This window comes from Mirounga leonina, unplaced genomic scaffold (assembly GCF_011800145.1).
Source record: "Mirounga leonina isolate KUSES-001 unplaced genomic scaffold, KU_Mleo_1.0 Mir_176, whole genome shotgun sequence".
Lineage (NCBI taxonomy): Eukaryota > Metazoa > Chordata > Mammalia > Carnivora > Phocidae > Mirounga > Mirounga leonina.
Genome location: NW_023270454.1, coordinates 54,880,998 through 54,907,428, shown reverse-complemented (window position 1 = coordinate 54,907,428; position 26,431 = coordinate 54,880,998). Strand labels below are relative to the sequence as shown.

The 26,431-nt window shown below is 37.6% G+C and overlaps 1 protein-coding gene across 2 annotated transcripts in view; it reads left to right on the top strand.

The window, feature by feature from the left end:
• The window catches only part of INTU (inturned planar cell polarity protein), an 84,841-nt gene that overhangs the window by 503 nt on the left and 57,907 nt on the right, over nucleotides 1-26,431 (top strand). For both annotated transcript variants that reach the window (XM_035023093.1, XM_035023091.1), the window contains exons 2-3: nucleotides 14,221-14,759; nucleotides 25,420-25,505. In XM_035023093.1, coding sequence (XP_034878984.1) covers nucleotides 14,221-14,759; nucleotides 25,420-25,505 — 625 coding nt within the window. The remainder of the gene's footprint in view (nucleotides 1-14,220; nucleotides 14,760-25,419; nucleotides 25,506-26,431) is intronic.

Below are 26,431 nucleotides of genomic sequence, written 5' to 3'. Positions count from 1 at the left end.
CGTAGTTGGGATTGAGTGTGTGGGGTTCTGTAATCAGAGGGATTTATTTTTTTTGTTTTTAAGATTTTTTTATTTTTATTTTTTTTATTTGACAGAGAGAGACAGCGAGAGAGGGAACACAGCAGGGGGAGTGGGGGAGGGAGAAGCAGGCTCTCCACTGAGCAGGGAGCCCGACGCGGGGCTCGATCCCAGGACCTGGAATCATGACCTGAGCCGAAGGCAGACGCTTTACGACTGAGCCACCCACGCGCCCCCAGAGGGATTTATTTGAGCCACGTTCCAGTTGTGCGGTATTGTGAGCCGCAGTGACGTGCCATTCTTCGCTATTGGGGGCTTTTTTATGATTGTCAGATAAGGGGGTTCTCCTCTGTGGCGGGTTCAATATTTACGGGTATATCTGTTAGGATGGTCACAAAACTCTGATCCTATCGCAGTGTCTTCTCTGCTGTTACGATCTTTGTGATTTTAGTGGAAGGGTACCCTCCACGTTTTATAAATCAACTATTTAAATTATACAGATTTTTTTCCTTGTTATAAAATTGGGTAGGATATAAAAGAAAATCCACGCATAGTCTTCACCTTCAAGGACAGCTTCTCAGCATTTTGGGGTATTTCTGCTATATTTTCCTATGCGTTCTCATGGTTTTCTTGTTTTCTACTTAGTGTCATATGTAATTTTTATTTTTTAAGAAGATTTTTATTTATTTGTCAGAGACAGAGCACAAGCAGGGGGAGCGGCAGGCAGAGTCTCGGAGAAGCAGACTCCCTGCTACGCAAGGAGCCGGATGTGGGACTCAGTCGTAGGACCCAGGGATCATGACCAGGAGCTGAGGGCAGACGCTTAACCGACTGAGCCACCCAGGTGTCCCAATAATGGAATTTTTAAAATACAAAATATCTAAGTGTGATTTTCCACTTTTTAATCCTTAATAATATTGAAAAAGTTATTTTGATTCATAGGACCCAATGCTATTTCAATGTTGAAGAAATCTGTTTCTTACTGCTATGAATTAAGACCTTTTTGGAAAAGTAAATTAGCCCTAGTTTGAAGTGAATGACTAACAGTGAAAAGGTTTAGGTGCCAAACCTCAACCAATCCCATAATAGACTGCCATGCATAGTCAGTTTTAGGGTGACATTTTAAGTGTATTATTTAGGAACAATGATTTCAAGTATTTAATGTGTATTTAGGAGTAAAAATTACTTGGCAATTATTTCCACCTCTGGGTATGTAAAAAAATTTTGCCATTATCTTTAAAAGGGTAAGGGAAAACTAATGACTGCTTAATATACTCTAGAGGCTCAATAAGGACAGATTACATTCTTGAAGAGACTATCAAGTATTTTGTGTAATCTTCTGCTGTGGTCATTTAAAAAATAATTTAAAAATTATGGTTATCAAGTGAGGCACTGGATGAAGTATGGGTTACAGGAAACCTAATTTGGTCTTGCTGTGGGAGTCATAGACCTTGTGAGACTCAAGCTTTTGGTTTCTCTACATCTTAGAAACACACATTTTTAGCTCAGAGAGAATCTGTAATTTACCCGTAGTCACACAGCTGAGTGTTTCAGTATAGAAATTTAGGAGACCTGATTGCAAATGGAGTGCCCGGATTTTAATGGAATGAAGGTAAATGAACTAGCCCTGTTTCCTAGGAAATGAGCAATCTGAGGACCTTGTGTTAAGAAAACTTGTTACCTCAAAACATTTTGTGATTCAAAATACATGTAAATATGGATTTTATATATACATATATAAACATTTGTGTATATATATATATATATATATTTTTTTTTTAAAGGGCATTAAGCTTTCCAGATTAGTCATTCACTCGTTACTCCAAATGTTCCATTGTTTATCTCCCTAATAGTAAAAGTACAGTAAATCTCTATTGTAAAATATTTGGCTGGTCTATATTTTCAAGTCCTGTCAAGATTCAGATTTTATGGGGCGCCTGGTGGCTCAGTTGTTAAACGTCTGCCTTTGGCTCTGGTCGTGATCCCAGGGGCCTGGGATCCAGCCCCACATCCAGCTCCCTGCTCAGTGGGAAGCTTGTTTCTCCCTCTCCCACTCCCCCTGCTTGTGTTCCTTCTCTTACTGTCTCTCTCTCTGTCAAATAAATAAATAAAATCTTTAAAAAAAAAAAAGATTCAGATTTTATGTTTGTTCCTTCTTCGTGTGTAGGACATGAGAATTGATTTGCTGATCTGACCGGGTAGGTTCTGGTCTGTTCCTATTTACTTCTCTAACCTGCAGAGTCACCACTGCAGAAGTGGTCTTCCCAGTTTGGACAAAATTACTTCTTTTTTTTTTTTTTTTAAGATTTTATTTATTTATTTAGAGAGAGCAAGCATGTGGGATGGGGGAGGGGCAGAGGGCAAGGGAGAATCTCATGCTGACTCTGCGCTGAGTGTGGAACCTGCCGTGGAATCTCATGACCCTGAGATCATGACCTGAACCAAAACCAACCGTGGGACACTTAACCAACTGAGCCACCCAGGCACCTCTGGATGAGATCACTTCATAATCAAAGGCACAGGGACATGTGAACATGTGAACCTAATCTTTCTCATCAAAGCTAAGAAATAGGAATTGCCCATGTTGTTGCCTATATGTAGTTCATTCTTTTTAAACTTCTGAATAGGATTCCATTGTATGAATATACCAAAATTTATCCTTTTCTTGGGTTTTAACATAGGAATGTTATACTTGAAGAATCAAAATATTTCGAAGTCATGATGCCATATACTGTATTAACATCCAGTTTAGGATAATTCCCTTTTTCTTCTGCTCTGAACCCTGACTTCGTTTTTCTTTTAATTTAATTTCTCTTTTATCAAATTACATAGATTAGAAATTCGAACAGTGTTTATCTAAGTTTATGATGAGAAATGGCAATTCTTTGCTACCCTTTCTCTCTACTTCCAACTCAGCGTGTTTGAAGATAATTCATATCTTCCCTGTTTCCCCTCTAGCATTGTCCATCTTACTTACTGACATCATTCTCTCCTTGCTCATGTCTTCAGATCTAATAAGTCTCCAGTCTTGTTGATTTCCTTTTCTGATAGCCACCCCTCCTTCTTTCTTTTCTTCAGAGGCACTGCCTGACTTAAAGCACTTGACTCTCCCATATAAGAGTGGAGTAGCCTTCTAACTGAGCTGGATGCCTCGTCTTCTATCTCTAGTCTTTTTTCCCTACAGCTGCCAGAATTTGCTTTCTAGAACACAGTTCTAAATCATTTTTCTGTTAGAGAACCTACTATAAAAAGATATATTGTGGCAGTTTGGATCAAAGATAGAATTAAACACATGTGTGAATATTACCAGTGAAGCTAAATAAAATGAAGCAAATATTCATGTGCTTAACTAGGTCATCCCTGTGATCCAGAAGAGAAGGCTGAGATTTAAAAAACAGTAATATGTCAGGCTTGGTCACTGATGGTTGTATTGCAAAGAATTCAACCACTTCAATTACAGTGGAATTTCTTTATAATGTTGCCTGAAATAATCATCCTGGTGCAGTGTAATGAGTATTGGATTAAGATAGGGGTCAGACAACATTTCTCTTTATCCCTGCCACTAACCATATGGCCTTACATGTGTCACATGACTTCTGTAAGGATCGGTTTTCACATGTTCAAATGGGAATGAGAGTATTTACATAACTCTGAATTTTGTTGACTGTGAGATTTGTTAAATCCTAGGAACAGGAAAATTGTGAACAGTTGATGGTGAGGGATTGACAAGAAGACAAAGAGGAGTTGATGGTAGAGGTGACATGTATTTGATTTGGAAGAGGGTCAATCCAAGCTGAGTTTCATTTCCTCATTTTCCCCCAGCTTTATGGAAGTATAATTGACAAATAAAAATTGTATATATTTAAGGTGTACAATGTGGTGATTTGATATATACATACAGTAGAGGATTCTCTAAGAGAAATGCAAATTTTACAAGATTATTTTGCTTGCCTAAAAGTGCTAACATTTTAATTTCATCAAGTTTTCCCTGGTCTTGAGGGGTTCAGAATTAGAAGAATTCTTGGTTATAAGCTATCGTTTTATGAGATCTCTCTTATAACAAGTTTTCTCATCTTTGTCAGCAGTTTCACAACTTCCTCCATATCTTCAGGAGGGAGAACACTACATATTCTAAGGGGCAGTGTGGTTAAAGAGAAAACTGAAGGCTGAATGTGCAAGCATTTCTATAAAATCTTTGTGTAGATGACCTAATAAAGACATGCTTTTCTTTTTTCTTAATTCAAAATTATTTTTTCTGAAAAATTTGAAATATGCACAAAAGAAAGAAGACCCCTATAAACTTCTCACCAAAGACATGGCTTTTCTTTACATGAAAACTATCTTCCTGGTATTGATTGAGAAGATTTATGGGCCTTTATTTATTCTGACTTTTATTTTAAAATTTGAAGTAATAAGGGGCGCCTGGGTGGCTCAGTCGTTAAGCGTCTGCCTTCGGCTCAGGTCATGATCCCAGAGTCCTGAGATCGAGCCCCGCATCGGGCTCTCTGCTCCTTGGGAGCCTGCTTCTCCCTCTCCTACTCTGCCTGCTTGTGTTCCCTCTCTCACTGTCTCTCTCTGTCAAATAAATAAATAAATAAAATCTTTAAAAAAAAAAAAAAAATAAAATAAAATAAAATTTGAAGTAATAAGATAATTGTGTTAGGGCAGTGAAACTACTCTGTATAATACTATAATGGTGGATGATACATGTCATTATACATTTACCTAAACTTGTAAAATATATACCACCAAGAGTGAACTGTAATGTAAACTATGGATTTGGGGTGATTATAATATAGGAGTATAGGTTTATCCATTGTAACAAATGTATCACTCCGGTGGGAGATGTTGATAATGGAGGAGGTGGGAGGAAGGGAGTCTCTCTGTACCTTCAACTCAATTTTGCTTTGAACCTAAAACTGTTCTAAAAAAAAAAAATGTAGTAAATCATTTTTCTATAGTACTCAAAAGCTCGGTGGCCTCCCAAATAAATTCCAGATTCCTTAGGATGATTTTAAAGCTGTTTCAGATCTGTCCCTAGCCTCTCTGATCTCATCTTTGATGATCTTCCTTCTTTAAAGCCTTCTTTATTCTCACTTGTCTTACCTCGGGCTGCTATTTAAAAAATAGCATAGAGTGCCTGGGTGGCTCAGTCGATTAAGCATCTGACTCTTGATTTTGGCTCAGGTCATGATCTCAGGGTCCTAGGATTGAGCCCCACATTGGGCTCTGCACTGGGCATGGACCTGCTTAAGATTCTCTCTCTCCCTCTCCCTATGCACCCTCACCCCCGTTCCCACTCGCACATACACTCTCTCTCAAAAAAATAAAAAAATAAAATAAAATAGCATAGACTGAGTAGCTTATAAACAACAGAAATTTATTTCTCACAGTTCTGAAGGCTGGTAGTTCAAGATCACTGTCCCAGCATGGTCAGGTTCTGGTGAAGACCCTCCTCCAAGTTGTAGATTGCTGACTTTCTTTGTATCCCTACATGGCAGAGAGCAGAGAGAACAAGCAAGCTTTCTCATGACCCTTATGAGGGCACTAATCCCATTCACCAGGGCTCCATCCTCATGGCCTCATCTAATCCTAATTGCTTCCCAAAGGTCCTTCTCCTAATACCATCACATTGAGTGGTAGTGTTTCGACATACACATTTTGGGGAGACACGAACATTCAGTGCTTGACATTACTATGCAGAAACATACACCCATTCTCCTATCTCTGCTGTACTTTCACACCTATACTTGATGTCCTTTGTTCTCTCTGAAACACCCTTTCTTCCTATCTGGTCAAATCATTCAATGTCCCACTTATGTGCTAGCTTCTCCTTTACCTTTTTTGATACTTCTTAGACCTAATTTCTCCAAACTTGGCTCTCCTATTGCGGTTTTTGTTCTTCACTGTTGGCACATGCATTTTAGCTAGGTGATGAGCCCTCAGTCCATCTGACATTTTTAAAAGTACAAAAATGCCCTATCACAAAATGTTTTGCTGGCCTATGATTTCAATTTTGCCAGGCTCAGATCTTATCCCTAACTTAGTGCTTTGTAAGTATGCTCCATTTAACTGAAGGGGGTGGCGGTAGGGAATGTGGTCCTGGGAATGGGGTCATTATTAGTATAGTTCCAGTGGAGATATCTTCCTGATGTAAAAATTTATTTCGTGCAGTGAGTACACAATAATTTACTGGCTGATCCCTTCCTTTTCTCTACCATGCTTCACATTTGTTCCAGTGGTGACCATGGCTAGGCTAGAAAGAACACCAGCCATCCCAGGTTCCCCACCCCTCAAGCTGCCATAACATCTAGCATAGATTTTAACCATTCAAACTATGGCTTTCTTCTAGAAAGCAATCAAAAGACTTCAAGGATGAAAATTAGATATTGCTGGTAGACAGCACAGAAAAACAAACACAGAAAAGCGTTGGACAGACCAGTACTGAACAAACACCAGATAGAATCCATATTTATTTGTTATGATATTTTTATTGTGTGTGTTTTTATTGAGTGTGGTTTTTCTTTGTCCCTAGAATTGTCCTGCTGTACATAGTAGCACCATGTGTGTTGACCACTTTGGTGCTTTTGCCCACTAAAAAGGAAAACAAAGTATACTGTAACAGGTTTGGAGTAGTAGCAAAAGTCTGTTTTCCTTAAGGAAATGAACCAGTAGGTCTGGCTATTCATAACTTTTCTTGTGGTAGCCAAGAAAATCCTAATACCATTTCAACTGATAAAAAGTGTTGACAATGTAAATAAGGACCTGAGAGATGCAATAATTTAGAAGAAAAAAATTAGTATCAGTGTAGAATTCTTTTTTTTTTTTTAAGATTTATTTATTTGACAGAGAGAGAGACAGCAAGAGAGGGAACACAAGCAGGGGGAGTGGGAGAGGAAGAGGATGAGGGAGAAGCAGGCTCCCCACTGAGCAGGGGGCCTGATACAGAGTCAATCCCAGGACCCTGGGATCATGACCTGAGTTGAAGGCTGACGCTTAACCGACTGAGCCACCCAGGCGCCCCTCAGCGTAGAATTCTTGAATATGAATTGAGAAACTTATTAGCATTATCTGAAGTTCATTTTCTTTAATATAGTTATGTTACTGTTTATGTAAGTGAACTTGGTTATTTGCAAATTAGCAAATCTTTCTTTGGGAAGAAGGACTCTGCTCATGTTTATTACATCATTTAGAGCCTTGAAAACCAATGAAACTGTCCTCAAACTTTGCAGGCAATGAATATACAATTGTTTCTGTTCAGAGAAAAGTGGAATAAACAAAATAATCTCATTGAAAGACATTTACACAATGAAACTTTGCAGTTTGTACCATAGGATCTCAGAAAAGAGATTAAAGAACACTTATGAAAATCTGTATTATAAAAATCAGAATTAAAGCTGCTAGAGTTAATCCTTTTTTCAAAATAAGCATTTTCTTTTGGCATTAAGTTTAGATTTACAGAAAAGTTGCAAACATAGTACAGAGAGTTCCCTTATATCCTTCACCCAGTTTCCCCTGATGTTAACATCTTACACAACTATGGTATGTTTGCCAGAACTAAGAAATTAACATTAGTACAGTACTATTAAATAAACTCTAGACTTTATTTGAAAATCCTTACGTCCTTTTTCTGTTCTAGGATCTAATCCAGGATATCATATTGCATTTAGTCATTAAGTCTCCCTAGTTTCCTGTGGTCTGTGACAGTTTCTTAGTTGTTTCTTGTTTTTCATAACCTGGATCGCTTGGTTAAGGTAATGTCTGCAAGGTTTCTTCACTGTGAAGTTACTGTTTCTCACTTTCCATACTCTGTTCTTTGGAACGCGTCACTAAGTCCAGTTCACATTAAAGGGGAGGAAGGATTAAGCTCCATCTCCTGGAGGAGGGAGTATCAACATATAATATTAATTTATTTGATTTTGTTATTAATAATAGTTGGACTGAAAGGTTGGTTTTTTCATAGTTGTTATCTTTAATACACCCTCTTCTAGTAGGACTAGTTTGAGAATACAGTCTTTACAACTCTGTTAAACTTTCTAACACATTAATCAGTTATGCTCTTGATGTTTATCCAAATAGGAATTAATCATCTGGAGTAGAAAATAAGGAACCTTCCAAGAACACTGAACTATGGGAGCCACAGAGGCCGCATCTAGTTTGCTTCTTTTTTTTTTCAAAGATTTTATTTATTTGACAGAGAGACACAGCGAGAGAGGGAACACAAGCAGGGGGAGTGGGAGAGGGAGAAGCAGGCTTCCCGCGGAGCAGAGAGCCCGATGCAGGGCCTGATCCCAGGACCCTGGGATCATGACCTGAGCTGAAGGCAGATGCTTAATGACTGAGCCACCCAGGTGCCCGTCCACATTATATTTATATATAATAGAATATGTAATAATTCTAGTTTTTCAAAACAATGACAACATAATCCTGTATATGTTTTTATATGATTTTATGATTTTAAGAACATGAATATTTAACATGTCAGTGAAAAGTAGGAAGGGAAGATGACATGTATTATAGTTTTGTTCCTAATTATATAAAATGAGTCTGTCCATAGGTATGCATAAAAGGATGCATGAAAGTACAGTCACCAACTAGCAATCTGGTCGACATTAATTCCTTCCTCTGTCATCATCTCATCTAATCAGTCTCAAAGTACAGTGATTTTCAAGCATTTCTTAAATGTTTTTCTTACTTTCCATGTTTTCTGCCTTGCTTTATTTATTTGTTTATTTACTTTTATTATTATATTATGTTAATCACCATACATTACATCATTAGTTTTAGATGTAGTGTTCCATGATTCATTGTTTGTGCATAACACCCAGTGCTCCATGCAGAATGTGCCCTCCTCAATACCCATCACCAGGCTAACCCATCCGCCCATCCCCCTGCCCTCTAGAACCCTCAGTTTGCTTCTCAGAGTCCATAGTCTCTCATGGTTCGTCTCCACCTCCGATTTCCCCCCTTCATTCTTCCCTTCCTGCTATCTTCTCCTCCTTTTTTGTTTTTTTTGTTAACATATAATGTATTATTTGTTTCAGAGGTACAGGTCTGTGATTCAACAGTCTTACACAATTCACAGCACTCACCAGAGCCCATACCCTCCCCAGTGTCTATCACCCAGCCACCCCATCCCTCCCACCCCCCACCACTCCAGCAACCCTCAGTTTGTTTCCTGAGATTAAGAATTCCTCATATCTGCCTTGCTTTAGATACCATCTTTGCCTAGTATCTAAACATCCCCCTAACTGTTCTCTTGACTTGAATCTTATCTACCTCAAATCCTTCTTCCAATTTCTTTTTAAAGTAGATCTATCCAGAGATACCTGACACATAAATCTCTATCTAAAACTCTTACACTATAAAATCCAAACCCCTTGCCATGGTCCAAAAGGCCTTGTAAAATTAAGACTTGACTATGTTTCCTCTCGTGCCCCACCTTTGGCAACCGTAGACTAGCTTTGTTTTGTTTTGTTTGTAAGATTTTATTAAAATTCCTAGTTAGTTAACATACAGTGTAATATTAGTTTCAGGAGTAGAATTTAGTGATTCATCACTTACTTACAGCACCCAGTGCTTATCACCACAAATGCCCTCCTTAATGCCTATCACCTATTTAGCCCCTCCCCTGCTCACCCCCCCTCCAACATGTCTGTTCTCTATAATTAAGAATCTGTTTTATGGTTTGCCTCTCTTTCTTTGCCCCCTCCGATGTTCATCTGTTTTGTTTCTTAAATTACACCTATGAGTGAAATCATATGGTATTTGTCTTTCTCTGACTGACTTATTTCACTTAGCATAATACTCTAGCTCCATCCACATCATTGCAAATGGCAAGATTTCATTCTTTTTTATGGCTGAATAATATTCCTCTGTGTGTGTGTGTGTGTGTGTGTATCACCCCTTTTTTATCCATTCATCAGTTGATGGATACTTGGGCTGCTTCCATATTTTGGCTATTGTTGGTAATGCTGCTATAAACACTGGGGAGCATGTACCCCTTTGAATCAGTATTTTTGTATCCATTAGGTAAATACCTAGTACTGCAATTGGATCATATGGTAGTTTTATTTTTAACTTTTTGAGGAATTTCCATACTTCTTCCACAGTGGCTGCACCAGTTTGCATTCCCACCAGCAGTGTAAGAGGGTTCGGTTCCCCTTTCTCCGTATCCTCACCAACATCTGTTGTTTCCTGTGTTGTTAATTTTAGCTATACTGACAGGTGTGAAGTGGTATCTCATTGTCGTTTGGATTTGTATTTCCCTAATGATGAGTGATGTTGAGCATCTTTTTATATGTCTGTTGGCCATCTGTATGTCTTTGGAAAAATGTCTGTTCATGTGTTCTGCCCATTACTTAACTGGATTATTAGTTTTTTGGGTGTTGAGTTTGATAAGTTCTTTAAGATTTTGGACATATCCTTTATCAGATATGTCATTTGCAAATATCTTCTCCCATTCTGAAGGTTTCCTTCTAGTTTTGTTGATGGTTTCCTTTGCTGTGCAAAAGCTTTTTATTTTGATGTAGTCCCAGTAGTTCATTTTTGCTTTTGTTTCCCTTGCCTCAGGGGACCTATCTAGAAAAAAATTGCTACAGCCAATGTCAGAGAAAAGAAGTTGCTGCCTGTGTTCTCTTCTAGGATTTTTAATATTTCAGGTCTCATTTAGGTCTTTCATCCATTAGGTCTTTCATCCATTTTGAATTTATTTTTGTGTATGGTGTAAGAAATTGGTCTAGTTTCATTCTTCTGCACAGGCAGCAACTTCTCTGACATTGGCTGTTTTCCCAGCACCATTTTTTGAAGAGACTATCTTTTTTCTGTTAGATATTCTTTCCTGCTTTGTTGAAGATAAGTTGACCATATAGTTGTGAGTCCATTTCTGGGTTTTCTGTTCTGTTCCATTGATCTATGTGTCTGTTTTTCCAACAATACCATACTGTCTTGATCACTACCCCTTTGTAATATAACTTGAGGTCTGGAATTGTGATGTCACCAGCTTTGCCTTTCTTTTTCAAGATTGCTTTGGCTATTTGGGGTCTTTTGTGGTTCCATACAATTTTAGGATTGATTGTTCTAGCTCTGTGAAAAATGCTGGTGGTATTTTGATAGGGATTGCATTAATGTGTAGATTGCTTTGGGTAGTATAGACATTTTAACAATATCTGTTCTTTCCATCCATGAGCATGGAATGTTTTTCCATTTCTTTGTGTCATCTTCAATTTCTTTCATCAGTGTTTTATAGTTTCAGAGTACAGATCTTTTACCTCTGTGGTTAGGTTTATTCCTAATTATCTTTTTTTTGGTGTAATTGTAAATGGCATCAATGCCTTAATTTCTCCTTCTGCTGCTTCATTATTGGTGTAGAGAAATGCAACAGATTTCTGTACATTGATTTTGTATCCTGGGACTTTACTGAATTTGTATATCAATTATAGCAATTTTTTGGTGGAGTCTTTCAGGTTTTCTACATAGGGTAACATGTTGTCTGCAAATGGTGGAAGTTTTACTTCTTCTTTGCCAATTGCCTTTTATTTCTTTTTGTTGTCTGATTGCTGAGGTTAGGACTTCCAGTACTATGTTAAATAACAGTGGTGAGAGTGGATATCCCTCTCTTGTTCCTGTCCTTAGAGGAAAAGCTCTGTTTTTCCCCTTTGAGGATGAAATTAGCTGTGCGTTTTTCATATATGGCCTTTATGATGTTGAGGTATGTTCCTTCTTTAGTTGTCTGCATAGGCCAGACTAGTTTTAGTTGTCCACATAGGCATAGAGACAGTCCCTCAAGGCCTCTGCTTATGCTGTTATTTCTGCTTGGAATTGTCTTTTCTTCTTCCCCTTCAGGCCTCCATATCCCCATCACCAACCACTTACTCTTTTAAAACTTACTTCTGTGTATCCTCTACCAGAAATTCTCCCTGCCCTCACCCTCAATCCCAGGCTAAACTAGGTGACCTCTATTTTGCATTTACCATGTGTATTATTGTGAATTCTTTCTCACTTTCTCTTCCCCACTAGACAAGGGAAGGACTGATGTTTTAATCATTACAATTCTAGTACCTTCCAAGCACCTGGCACTGTTCATTTGCTCCATGATTGAATGTCCTGTGCCCCCCCGCCATCTTTAAGTCGTAGCCAAAAAGTGGTTGGTTCTCATTCAAATTTTAGAGATAAGATGAAACATCTTCATGTTTAGCATAGGGGAAAAAGTATTTCTTTGGGGTCACATATTTAATACAAATAATATACTAGATTAAAAGAGAGATTATGAAGCAAATGATTTCATTCATTGTTTAAATTGATACGTATCTTCGTAAGTAATTGTGTATAACCATGATATGTACATTGTGCCATTTTAAATTATGGTACATACTTACCTAAATTTTTTATGATTGGAGGCAGTTATTTAGATTCTTCAGAGTAGAATTACAGAGTTAATAAATACCAATTTCTGTGGGTACAAATGGATATGGTTGAAACATCTGATAAATGGTTAATACCTGGTGCTAAGTGGTGCTAACATGATGCCACACATTGGGAACCAACAAGTGCCAAAGAAATATTAGTTTTGATATTTGGGGTTAGGTATGCCTTTTTTTAACCATTAATATATAGTTGAAAATCCTGAATTAATTGCCAGCCACAGATGAGAGAGGTGGTTAATTTCAGAGTTGAGTAATAGAATAGTGCATTTTTTTAAATTAATTTTCACAGTTTTTAGAGAGACAGTTGACTTTTTTTGAGAGAGAGAGAGAGCGCGCACATGTGTGCATGCAGTGGGGGGAGGGACAGAGGAAGAGGGGGAGAGAGAATCTTAAGCAGGCTCCAAGCCTGGTGTGGAGCCCAACACCAGTACCCAAGCCCTACACGGGGCTGGATCTCACAACCCTGAGATCATGACCTGAGCCGAATTCAAGCATCAGACACTTAACCGACTGAGTCACCCAGGCTCCCCTAGAGAGACAGTTGACTGTTAAGTTAAAAGAACCGGAGTTGCTAATAAACACTGCAGAAAACGGAAATGTCTTCTATTTGATGGAATGATTAGAATACAAATTATACCCTTTTACATCAGAATATTACAGCTCTCTTAACATATTTTCCACTGTAACCAGTTTGCTTTAAAAAATAGCAGTTTGAAAGGTAAAGTGTTCATAACACTAAACAGGCAGGGTGGAGTCTGTGATTAGGTTTGTTACCTTAAGATGAGCATTTTAGGGGCGCCTGGGTGGCTCAGTCGTTAAGCGTCTGCCTTCGGCTTAGGTCATGATCCCAGGGTCCTGGAATCGAGCCCCACATCAGGCTCTCTGCTCAGCGGGAGGCCTGCTTCTCCCTCTCCCACTCCCCCTGCTTGTGTTCCCTCTCTTGCTGTGTCTCTCTCTAACAAATAAATAAATAAAATCTTTAAAAAAAAAAAAAGATGAGCATTTTGTTTTTTAATGCTGTTCAGTCATTTTAGTAGAAGTACTTTTGTTTTTTTCAATGGCCTACTTCCCAGTTGAAATTTTTTTTAACAATCACATGATGAATTATGTAATATGTGGTTTACTTTTCTTACTACAATTATTCATAGAAAGGAGTTTTATGGAAATTATAAGCTATAGAAGCAATGACTATAAATGTGATTATAAACTAGTTGTTTTCAGAGATTTTAGTTTATGGTGAGGTGAATGTTTGTTTTTTGAAAATTTATTGTATAAACAAATCTTAATAATAATGGTAGGCTTTAGCTTTCATTTTAACATGACAGCCATGCTGAAGTTTCTATGCAAATGGGATGTTTTTATGTCCAATTTCCAAATGGCTTATGTCTGGATATAATTGCACAATCAACTATTAATGTAAATTATTGTCCAATGAAATTGTCTAAAGTGGACAATAACCTTACAAGGGCTGAATTAAAATGAAAAACAACAAAAACAAAAACCCTTAGATTCTAGAAGGAGGCCATCTCCTTTTTTTGTTTTCTATCACTATGCTTTTTTGATACCCTCTCCTCCAACCCCATTTCTTCAAGACTCTTAAAAAGTGTCCTAGAAAATAATGTTGATGCTTATAATAAATCAGAAATAGTAAGGAGACTTTGAAAGAATCAAAGAACTTTCACCTCCTCCCACCTCCCTACACCCCCAGTGCCTGAAAGACATAACTATTTTTCTTATGTTTGGCTGCTATTCAGAGTATCTTTTCTATTTTTCACAGTGATGTTGAACCTGAATGGCTGGACAGTGTGCAGAAAAATGGAGAATTATTTTATTTGGAATTGAGTGAGGATGAAGAAGAAAGCCTCCTTCCTGAGACTCCTACAGTGAACCATGTCAGGTTCAGTGAAAATGAGATTATAATTGAAGAGGATGATTACAAAGAAGGAAAAAAGTATGAACCTAAACTCAAGCGGTTTACCAAAATTTTAAAAACTAAAAGTCTTCTACCTAAGCGCTACAATAAAAAAAATAGTAATGACAATGGGCCGGTGTCCATTCTAAAGCATCAATCCAATCAGAAAACAGGAGTTGTTGTCCAACAGCGGTACAAGGATGTGAATATTTATGTAAACCCCAAAAAGTTAACTGTGACCAAGGCCAAAGAGCAGCTCAAGCTTCTGGAAGTCCTGGTTGGGATTATCCATCAGACCAAGTGGAGCTGGAAAAAAAGTGGAAAACAGGGCAGTGGAGAGAGACTTGTGGTCCATGGCCTGCTGCCAGGAGGCTCTGCCATGAAGAGTGGTCAGATATTAATTGGTAAGTGTTGCTGGTGAACATTGTGCTTGTTTGCAGAGATTCATGATTAGTGATGCCTTGTGAGACGTGATCAAAACAATTATATCCAAAGTCTTAACAGATTAAGGACTGCTTGATGATATTTGGGACAGTAGTGAAATTGTTAATCATGGTGTACTACAAGGCATGATGTTCTTAAAATAAGTACTTTGGTGAGTTGAATATGTGTGTGCCTTGTTTAGGCCAAGGAATAGCTTAACTAATTTTTGAGTTTTGAATTATATCATTTTATTTCATCTTGGTTATGTTTGCTGACAAGAAAAAGAAAATAAGTTAATTTTACAGTGATAATTTAGATTTGAATGACCTATATCCAATAGCATGATATAAAAATATGTAATTTATGAATAAAAATACTTTTAAATTGTATGTTTGCACTTGAGTACACTAAGTTCTTGGAGTGGTTTTAAACTGTTTTGTCTGGCATATTTAGCAACAGTGATGTTATACATAAATTTCCTTTTAAGGGTGCTTGTCATAAAATATCTCATCAGTTTGAAGGGAAAAAATATATCCGAAAGTTATTCTGAATATATATTAAGGGGAGCATTTTGTATTGCTGATACATTTTCCACTGTTGGATATAATGCTTGAGTTAGAGGCAATTTCGTTACTTAGGTAAAAGCTATATTAGTCAAATGTGAGAATATATTATTAATGAAACTTAAAAGTTATTAACAAATCTAAAAGCTGGCAGTCTTTAAAGTTGACTCAGCCTACCAGATTTAGATACAGAAACTTTTCTAGCTACCTTAGAAACATTTAAAAATATTTCTTTAAGTCTAAGTTGCATTTGTTTGTTCACTGAGTCCACAAAATTTTTGAGCATCTGCTAAGTGTCAGGAATACAAAGATTACTCTAAGGATCCACTCACTCCTCTTAAGAAGCTCCTACTGTGGTGCAAGAGGTGGGTCAGAAATAAGCAGGCAGTTTCGCATAGTATGATAAGTGCCATGATAGGGTTTACAAGAATGAATCACATAGGAAGAGCATCTATGCAGTGTGTGTTCCAAATGGTTGCCACAAGATCTCCACATTCTCTTCTTAACAATGCAGTGTTGATACTCCTCCCATGGAGAGTTAAGTTTTTGTGTCCTCCCTTCCCTACCACTGTGGGCCTGGACTACAGCTTAAGTCGTACTACGTGATTTCAGAGTATAGGGATCATAAAAGGGGATGCAGCTTCTGCCTGGTGTTCTTGGAACCCAGTTGCCATTGTGTGAGTAAGGCCGATCCATATGAAGAGGCCATGAATACTATTCTGGCTGATCACCCCAGCTGAGGCCTCAGCCACCCTGCAGCATCAGCTACCACACATGAGTGAAGAAGCCTTCCAGAAAATTCCAGCCCCAACCACCATGTGGCTGCAACCACAGAGGAAACCCCAAGTGAAAACCTCAGCTAAGCCCAGTGAACCCCAGAACCAGGAAAGATAATAAATGGTGGGGGTTGTTTTAAACTCCGAAGTTTCGGGGTCATTCGTTATACAGCAGCAGATAGCTGGAACAGAAGCTAATATCATGCTTACATTCTCTCAGGTGCTCAACTTCCTTTTTTGTAAAATGTCTCTAAGGTTTATTCTTTTCGTTCTGTCAGAGGATGCCAGAATTCATGCTTATGAAATCTTGCCTGGTTGTTATCAACCACCATAATTTTAGGATACCACACGATGGGAAACTCCTATATTTATCTGGGGCCTCTGCTCAGGACCTCATTGGACTGATTTGTAGACAAATCTCTAAAATTCTTTTTATCCATTTCCCTTGAAACCTAGTGGAGAGGTGGTTATGGTCAGTGAGTGTCCCATTCCATGTTTCCTTTCCCCTGATCCTCACTCCAGTCTGCCGAACCCTCTAGGAATGCCCCTTACCTCTAGACCTGATCTTTTTGCACCATCTGTATGGGAGGGAAGAGAATGAACTATAGAGAGGAAGAGGCTGCTAGGTAGTCCTGTTGTTTATCTTTAAAATAATTTAAAGATACACAGGATGCTGATAGTATACTTTCTGACTTGAGTGTGGTTACGTGGGTATGTTCACTTTTTGATAATTTATTGTTGTACCATTATAGTTTGTACACTTTTCTGCATGTGTATGAATAGCAATGAAAAGGCAGAAAAATGAAGTTCATGATTTCAGTTTCATAATGGAAAAGTTTCTGATTTACCAATAAGTAAAAAAAAAGATTTGTCAAAATAAAATGATTATTTCATCCTTGGTGCATAGCAAAATGCTTGGTTGATAAATAAGCCCTCAAAAACATTTATTAAATAAATGCATAAACTATGTAGAAAAATATGTGCAGGGAAAACAATTGGAAGTAAATATAAATACCGCAAAATGCTAATAGTGTTGGGTTTGTGTGGAGACGTTATAGGTGGTTGGTTTTCTCTTTTTTCAGATTTTTAACTTTATGGTGATGTTGTATATTTTTAAAGTTACATACTTTGGGAATAAATAATGGACAATTTTAATATCATAGTGACTTTGATAATCCCCCAGCACTGAATTTTCTCATTTGTTTCTTTCATGGTTTCATTTTACACTGAAGTCTGTGGTTGAACTGTGAGGTAACCCCATAGGCAGGAGGATCTTGAAAACTTTGTCCTGGTAAAGCAGTTTGCTGGGGTGATTTCTGCCATTGTCTAGCTGGAGAATGACCCTCCTTTGACTAAAGTGCATTGGGCAACACAGACTGGTGACTGTTTTCATTCTTTCCTTTCATGACAGTAGACCTCTGTTCTATTCTGATTCTCCTTTCCTGGGGTTTTGGGGGTTTTGCTGCATTTTCTAGTGCCATTTTTGCTGTTCTTGCTGCTGACTTGCATCTTTATTTTTTATTTCTGAGTTTTTCTTAAAGACTGACCGCTGAGGGGCACCAGGGCGGCTCAGTCAGTGAAGCATCCAACTCTTGATTTCCAGCTCAGGTCATGATCTCAGGGTTGAGTTCAAGCCCCATGTTGGGCTCCATGCCCAGCGTGGAGCCTGCTTAAGACTCTCTCCTTCTCCCTCTGCCCCTTCCCTGCTCCTCCCCACCCCCATGCACGTGAGTGTATGCATGTGCTCTCTCGCTCAAAAAAATAAATCTTAAAAAAAAAAAAAAAGTTTGACAGCTGATTGCTTCTTAATTACCGGTAGCCAGCCTCTGTCCCTAGACCAAAGCATATCCTCTTTACCTGTATCCTAGAAACTGCGTATCACCTTGGTGATTTTTTTTTCAAGATGACCCATTTTTACTCATTTTAACTAGGTGTTTTTTAAGGATTGGAAAGGATAGGGCTAAAGAAATCACATTAATGTTGTAGACACACATATCCCTGTAGAATGTTTCTGCTCAACAATAAAACAAAGTTTTTATTTTAAGTGCTTTTTGTGCAACTTCTAATGTTCTCATCTGTGATCACTGAATAACTTTGTTTTGTATGACACATTTGTGCTATTTCTCTTTTAATTTTTTTGCAGTTTATTTACTTTTTAAAAATCTTTTTGAGGCATAACATATATTCATAACATGGACAAATCTTAAGTGTACATTCAGCGAATTCTGACATATGTTATATGCCTGTGTAACTACCACCCAGATCAAGATAAAGAACATTTCCAGTACCCAGAAGGCTCCATGGTGCCTCCTCCCAGTTAATACCCTCTCCCTTCTGAAAGTCAAGTTTTCTATTAACAGAGTTGATTTTTCCTCCTCCTCTTCTTCTTTTTTTTTTTTTTTAATTTTACCCCTTCTTAAACTTAATTTAAAGGAAGTATAAAGGGGCGCCTGGGTGGCTCAGTCGTTAAACGTCTGCCTTTGGCTCAGGTCAGGATCCCAGGGACCTGGGACCTGGGATTGAGCCCCGTATTGGGCTTCCTGCTCAGCAGGAAGCCTACTTCTCCCTCTCCTACTCCCCCCTGCTTGTGCTCCCTCTCTTGCTGTGTCTCTCTCTGTCAAATGGATAAATAAAATCTTACAAAAAAAAAAAAAGGAAATATAAAGTGTGTATTCTCTTGCACTTACTTTCTTTATTTTATAATCTGTGAGAAATATCCAGGCTGTTGCTATATAGTATTCCATTGTATATTCATTTTCCCATTTCACTGTTGATGGACATTCTGGTTGTTTCCAGTTAAAACATTTGAAGTGCTTTTTTAAGAAGATAGGTTTGGTTTTTTGTGAGTACCTAATGAATGGTTTTATTCTCTAATATTTTATATGTTGTTATTTGATACACATTTTTATTTTCACCTTCTGTAATACTTGAAACATTTCAATTTTCTTTTCCTCCCTTTATTTTTAAAGATTTATTTATTTTATTTTTATTTATTATTATTTTTAAAGATTTTATTTGTCCATTTGTCAGAGAGATAGAGAGCACAAACAGGGAGAGTGGCAGGCAGAGGGAGAAGCAGGCTCCCACTGAGCAAGGAGCCAGATGTGGGGCTCAATCCCAGGACTCCAGGATCGTGACCTGAGCCAAAGGCAGACGCTTAACCAACTGAGCCACCCAGGCATCCCTATTTATTTATTTTAGAGAGAGAGAGAGCAAGCCGGGAGAAGGGTGGAGAGAGAGGGACAGAGAATCTCAAGCAGACTCCGAGCTGAGCATGGAGCCCATTGTGGGGCTCGATCTCATAACCCCAAGATCATGACCTAAGCTGAAACCAAGAGTCACACGCTTCACCAACTGAGCCACCCAGGTGGCCCAGTATTTCAGTTTTGTTAACGAAAGTAACTCTGCTGTGCTTTTCTGTCTCTCCTCCCTCACATCATTTCTTTTCCACATTTTACCTGTGGTACTTGACCCCGTAGTAAAGGAAAGAAAGAAGCAGTGACTTCATTGCAAAGATAGAATTAGAGTTTTTAGGCCTTCCTAGAGAGTTTCTGGTGCAGTTACTTCCTTCTACAGATGAGTACCAGAAGGATTATGTGATTTACCCAAGAACAGAGGGCCGTCAGTGATAAAGCTGGGACCTACAAGTCCTGATTTCTATTCACAAAACTCTTTCATTTGCTGTAGTGCTTCACTTGAATGGGTGGGGGGAATGCCAAAGGATTTCTCTTTGAAGCCAAAAAGAAAAGAAATTATTGAATCCTTCCAAAATGTAATTTGGAAATAAGGATTAAGCTACAACAGTGTACCACTTAACCATTTAATCCATTTTGGGACACTTATCCAAAAGAAGTAATCTAAAACAGATCTGTAAACCATGACCTGTATGTCAGATCAGTCCTACCATTCACTTTTGTAGTCTGAAAACTGAGAATGGTTTTTACCTTTTCAGTGATTAAAAAATAAAAATCAAAAGAACAGTATTTTATTACATATGAAAGTTATGTGAAATTCACATGTTAGTGTTCATAAATAAAATTGCACTGGAGCACAGCCACGTTCATATGTTTATTGTCTATTGCTGCTTTCGAACTGCAGTTGCAGAGTAGAGTAGTGGCTGCAACAAAAACCATATGGCCTGCAGAGCCTAAAATATTTACTTATCTGGCCCTTTACAGAAAGTTTGCTGAACCCAGATGTAAAAGAAGGAAAACTATGTGCATGAAAACATTTATTTAAGCATTTTTTTAACCTCTTTATTTTTTTTTTATTCTTATGTTAATCCCCATACATTACATCATTAGTTTTAGATGAAGTGTTCCATGATTCATTGTTTGTGCACAACACCCAGTGCTCCATGCAGAACGTGCCCTCCTCAATACCCACCACCAGGCTAACCCATCCTCCCACCCCCTCCCCTCTAGAACCCTCAGTTTGTTTTTCAGAGTCCATCGTCTCTCATGGTTCGTCCACCCCTCCGATTTCCCCCGCTTCATTCTTCCCCTCCCGCTACCTTCTTCTTCTTTTTTTTTTTTTCTTAACATATATTGCATTATTTGTTTCAGAGGTACAGATCTGAGATTCAACAGTCTTGCACAATTCAGAGCGCTTACCAGAGCACATACCCTCCCCAGTGTCTATCACCCAGTCACTCCATCCCTCCCACCCCACCCCCCACTCCAGCAACACTCAGTTTGTTTCCTGCAATTAAGAATTCCTCATATCAGTGAGATCATATGATACATGTCTTTCTCTTTTTGACTTATTTCACTCCACATAATACCCTCCAGTTCCATCCACGTCGTTGCAAATGGCAAGATCTCATTCCTTTTGATGGCTGCATAATATTCCATTGTATATATATACCACATCTTCTTTATCCATTCATCTGTCGAAGGACATCTTGGCTCTTTCCACAGTTTGGCTATTGTGGACATTGCTGCTATAAACATCGGGGTGCACGTACCCCTTCGGATCCCTACTTTTGTATCTTTGGGGTAAATACCCAGTAGTGCAATTGCTGGATCATATGGTAGCTCTATTTTCAACTTTTTGAGGAACCTCCATACAGTTTTCCAGAGTGGCTGCACCAGTTTGCATTCCCACCAACAGTGTAGGAGGGTTCCCCTTTCTCCGCATCCCCGCCAACATCTGTCATTTCCTGACTTGTTAATTTTAGCCGTTCTGACTGGTGTGAGGTGGTATCTCATTGAGGTTTTGATTTGGATTTCCCTGATGCCGAGCGATATTGAGCACTTTTTCATGTGTCTGTTGGCCATTTGGATGTCTTCTTTGGAAAAATGTCTGTTCATGTCTTCTGCCCATTTCTTGATTGGATTCTTTGTTCTTTGGGTGTTGAGTTTGATGAGTTCTTTATAGATTTTGGATACTAGCCCTTTATCTGATATGTCATTTGCAAATATCTTCTCCCATTCTGTCGGTTGTCTTTTGGTTTTGTTAACTGTTTCCTTTGCTTTGCAAAAGTATTTAAGCATTTTTTAAGTAAGAATAAAAATAAAAAGCATGAAAATGTCAAACTGGAGTATGGTTATTTGAATTATAATTTAATAAATGTCTGCATTATTTGGCTATTAAAAATTGTAATCTAAACACTATGTACCAACATAAAAATTCTTATTACTTGAGAGGTTTAAAAGGATGAAATTCCTTTATACCTCATTTGTGTCAGTGTAAGTAAAGACTAAAAATAATTTGCGAAAATAATTATGGCTAAAAGTGCTGGGGTCATCAATAATTTTTCAACATTTCTGTAGTATTATTTTCTGTTTTAATGAGAAATAAAAACCTTGCACCAGTTTCATATCTGGCATCATCAGGCAATGTGATCTTTAACTTAATCAAATGTTTTGAATGATAGTTACAATATATGAGCCACTATTATTCAAGGATTTCTAGAATGATAGATTAGGAGAGACCGTAATTTTCTGCTTATGCCCGCATATTATAAATGAGGGATTGATATTGGCACTCAAAAAATACATAATAAAGTTAATTCTCTCAAAATTTAAGGATTTTTCAGTAAATGTCTTGACAGTAAATGCATTAACTTGAATGTATAACATGGCAGTATGGTAAGGGTGTTTCAAAAAAGTGAGATTTTCTTCCCCCTGAAGTCAAATTCAGCTTAATTTAAAAGACCAATTTAAACTCAGTCTGAGGACGCATGGGTGGCTCAGTCGGTTAAGCGTCTGCCTTCAGCTCAGGTCATGATCCCAGGATCCTGGGATTGAGCCCCGCATCAGGCTCCCTGCTCAGCGGGGAGCCTGCTTCTCGCTCTCCCACTCCCCCTGCTTGTGTTCCTGCTCTCGTTATCTCTCTCTGTCAAATAAATAAATAAAATCTTTAAAAAAATAAAAAAAATAAACTCAGTCTGATCCCACCCCACTGGCACATACACATTTCCAGTCCTTCTGTGCATAAATCCCTCCTTCTAATAAGATTGATTTAGTTTTTTCTCCAATGACCTCTTTGTACCTTGTATATCCAGGCCTGTTCTTTTTCATTCATGGTCCAGGATTCTCATTTGGTGCTTAGCCAAGACTGCTTTGTATTGTTAGGCAGGTGTATTCATTTTCTATTGGTGCTGTGACAAATTACTACAAACTTAGTGGTTTAAAACAACACAAATTTATCATCTTGCAGTTCTGGAATTTAGAAGTCGAAAATGTGCCCTCTTGCACTAAAATCAAAGTATCCACAGGGCTACATTCCTTATGGATTCTCTAGGGTAGAAATCCCGTTACTAGGCCAGCTTTTCAGAGGCCACTTGAACTCCTTGTCTTGTGGTCCCTTCCTGCATCTTCAAAGCCAGCAGTGTAGCATTTTCAAATCTCTCTCTGACTCTGACCCTCCTGCCTCCTGCCTATAAATACCCTGTGATTACATTGGGCCACTTAATCTCCCGATCTCAACATCCTTAACATGCCAAGTCCCTTTTGCCATGTAAGGTAACATTGACAGATTTCAGTGATTAGGATGTGAACAACTTTAGGGGACCATTATCTGCCTACCACAGTGGGGTTTTTTTAGTAAAATAATGAGTTTTAATTTGTTTTTATAATAGTAATATTTGTTTAATGTAGACAGTTTAGAAAATAAAGCAAAAAAAGAAAAAGCCCATACACCCAAAGGCAACATTTTATAGATATACGTATATATATCTTTTCTTTTTTCTATATTTATGTGTAATAGTTTTATTTTAAAAATAATTTCTTAAACTGTATATTCATTTTGCATATAGTATAAATAGAGTAGTAAACAAACTTTGACATATGTATTTTCATAGCCCTTGGTGCCCTTCAGTACACATTTGATATTAAGTAGATGCTCAGGAATGCAATGATCGATTTTCTCAAATGACTAATTTTACATTGAGGAATTGATTTAAGCACTGTGATAAACTGATTTCACCTCTTTCTATTTCCTTTGACTTTTGAATGTATCTTGATAAAATTTTCCATTAGTAATTCGCATTTCTTACCTAGCGGTTCAAACAATTTCATGCAGTTCATTTCCTTTCAGCCTTTGACAGGGCATCCTAATGACTCTGTGTGCTTGCTGAGAAAGAACTTTGCCCACTGAAGTGATAGGATGTCCAGGAAGCCCGCCGTTTCTGAGTCACAGAGTTGCTGACAAAAACTTGAGGAAAACAAATATCTGGGAGAATGAGAAGTGGATATAACACTTCTCTTACAGAAGGAGAAAATTTTCTACTAAACATTTTAAAATATTATGTATACTACACTCACTCTAAAATTAATTTTCACATGTTATGACAATACATGTATGTCTCCTACTTTTAGAACTTTGTTAGACGTGTTTTCAGATGGTTACTCCCTACAGCACTACTGTCCAAGGCTGTTCACTACACAACCATCCTTGAAAAAATAATCCAGAACAAGGACTTCAGTGCCTTGCCTTGAAAGATGTACAAAAACTTGAGAGACTGATGGAGAATCGTCTACCAACACTATTATCCATATACGTGTTTATAATTTTTTTCCCCAGAGTATGAAGCTCCATGACGGTAGAGATTTTTGTCTGTTCTGTTCAATTCTCTATCTATGGTGCCTAGAACAGTGCATGGCACACAGTAGGTGCTCAGTAAAAATATGTTAGATGAATATTAATTATTTGGTCCATTTCTTAATGGTATGTTTAGGAGTGATAAAAAATAACCTTGGTGTGTATATATTTCTATTAATAAAACTCAGTTATTTTGATATTATCTCTAATTATGTTACAAAAGTAAATTTCCATTTTAACACTGATCTTTATTTTATGAAAGCCCCCAAATTTGATAAACATACACATTTAAAGAAAACCCATCGAAAAGGAGCTTTTACTAAAACATGCTGTGGATTTTGTTGTTTTTGTTGGGTTTTTTAAAATTTTATTTATTTATTTTTGAGAGAGAGAAGGAGCACGAGTAGGGGTGAGGGACAGAGGGAGAAGCAGACTCCCCACTGAGCAGGGAGCCCAGTGTAGGACTCCATCCAGGACCCCGGGATCATGACCTGAGTTGAAGGCAGAGACACCCAACAACTGAGCCACACAGGCATGCAGAACATGCTGTGGATTTTGTTACGGTTGGGGCCTCTGAAACAAAGAGCTGTGTGTAGACACAGATCAATAATAGCAGTGAATGCCACAGCATATTGAGTTATGATGTACCACATGGATTTAATTAAAATTTCAGCCAATTTTTTTTACTGTGTCTTTAAGTGATTAGATTCAATTTTGCTAAGTGCAGTACTTGGTTTATGCTACAAATTTTGTATTTGTCCTTTGAATTTACATAATTCTCCCAGTTGTATCCAAAATGAGAATATTCATCTCTTTAAATATCCATAAGTTGTAGGGGCACCTGGGTGGCTCAGTCGTTAAGCGTCTGCCTTCGGCTCAGGTCATGATCTCAGGGTCCTGGGATCGAGCCCCGCATCAGGCTCCCTGCTCCGCGGGAAGTCTGCTTCTCCCTCTCCCACTCCCCCTGCTTGTGTTCCCTCTCTCGCTGTGTCTCTTTCTGTCAAATAGATAAATAAAATCTTCTAAAAAAAAAATAAATAAATATCCATAGATTGTAGTTATGGTGCAACATTGGCCTGTATTATAATATAAGAAAAGAATGGAGAGGGAACTTAGCTCTGCTGCTATAAGCTGTATAATAATAATGAGTTCCATAGTATTTTGAAGAGGTTGGAATAGATGCTTTTAATGTTCCAATTCTAGATCTTTTTGGTTTTTGGATATTCATACAATGACCTTTGTTATTCTGTTTTCAGGTGATGTTCTTCTTGCTGTGAATGATGTTGATGTGACCTCTGAGAACATAGAGAGAGTTCTATCTTGCATTCCTGGACCTATGCAGGTATGAACAGTCTTTTTTGTATTTTATGATGAATTACAGAAAATAAAGACATCCTGTACTGTTTTCATTTTTAAGATTCTGAAAGTTATCATGTATAAGGTGAGTTACACTTATATACTTGACTATTTAAAAAATTATAGCTCTTGTTAACATTTTTAGCTTTTGGAGATTATTCTAAAAAGAGAGAAATATCTGCAAATAAAATTCCTATGTAAAGCAGGAATAATGACAATAATAAAAAAAAATATAATGACCAGCCTGCCTTTATGACTACTATATATGTTGATGATCCATTTCCTAAAGAAGTCATTTTAAACAGTCATGGAATTTTCTTTTCTCTGATTTATTAAAATCACTATTCCTATAAAGTTTTTTTAATGTGGTTTTATTTATTTTAAAAACTAAATTAAATTAAATTAAAAAAAGAAATGAAAAAAAAACTATACTATTTTCTTGATTTTTTTTTTCTGTTATCTAGTTTTAGCCTTATTCCTGAGCTTTTATTTAGCTACTTAGTGAATTATTTTTCATTCCTTGTAGGTAAAAATAAATCTCTTTCATAATAGTTATTTTGATAGTCTAAGCATTGACATTTTGTATCATAGATGACATTTTTAGGTCATTAGATGTATTTTGAAAGTGCTGTACTTTCTGTTTATGAATGCTCTGCTCTTGTTAGTATCAGGAATTAGCTTTCTCTCTTTTGAGGGGTAAGAAAGATGATATGCTTTAGATAGGTTAGATATTCTATAAAACGAGGAGGAACTACTTTCTGGATTGATCAGGATGAAGAACAGAATCCCTGATAAAACAGAATCTTCCTGCATCTGATTTGAGATTCTGAAATAGTAGGACCCATGATGAAATTCTTTATTGTCTAAGAAAGAACATTTCCCTTCTGTTCACTTCTTTATCTTAAAACACAT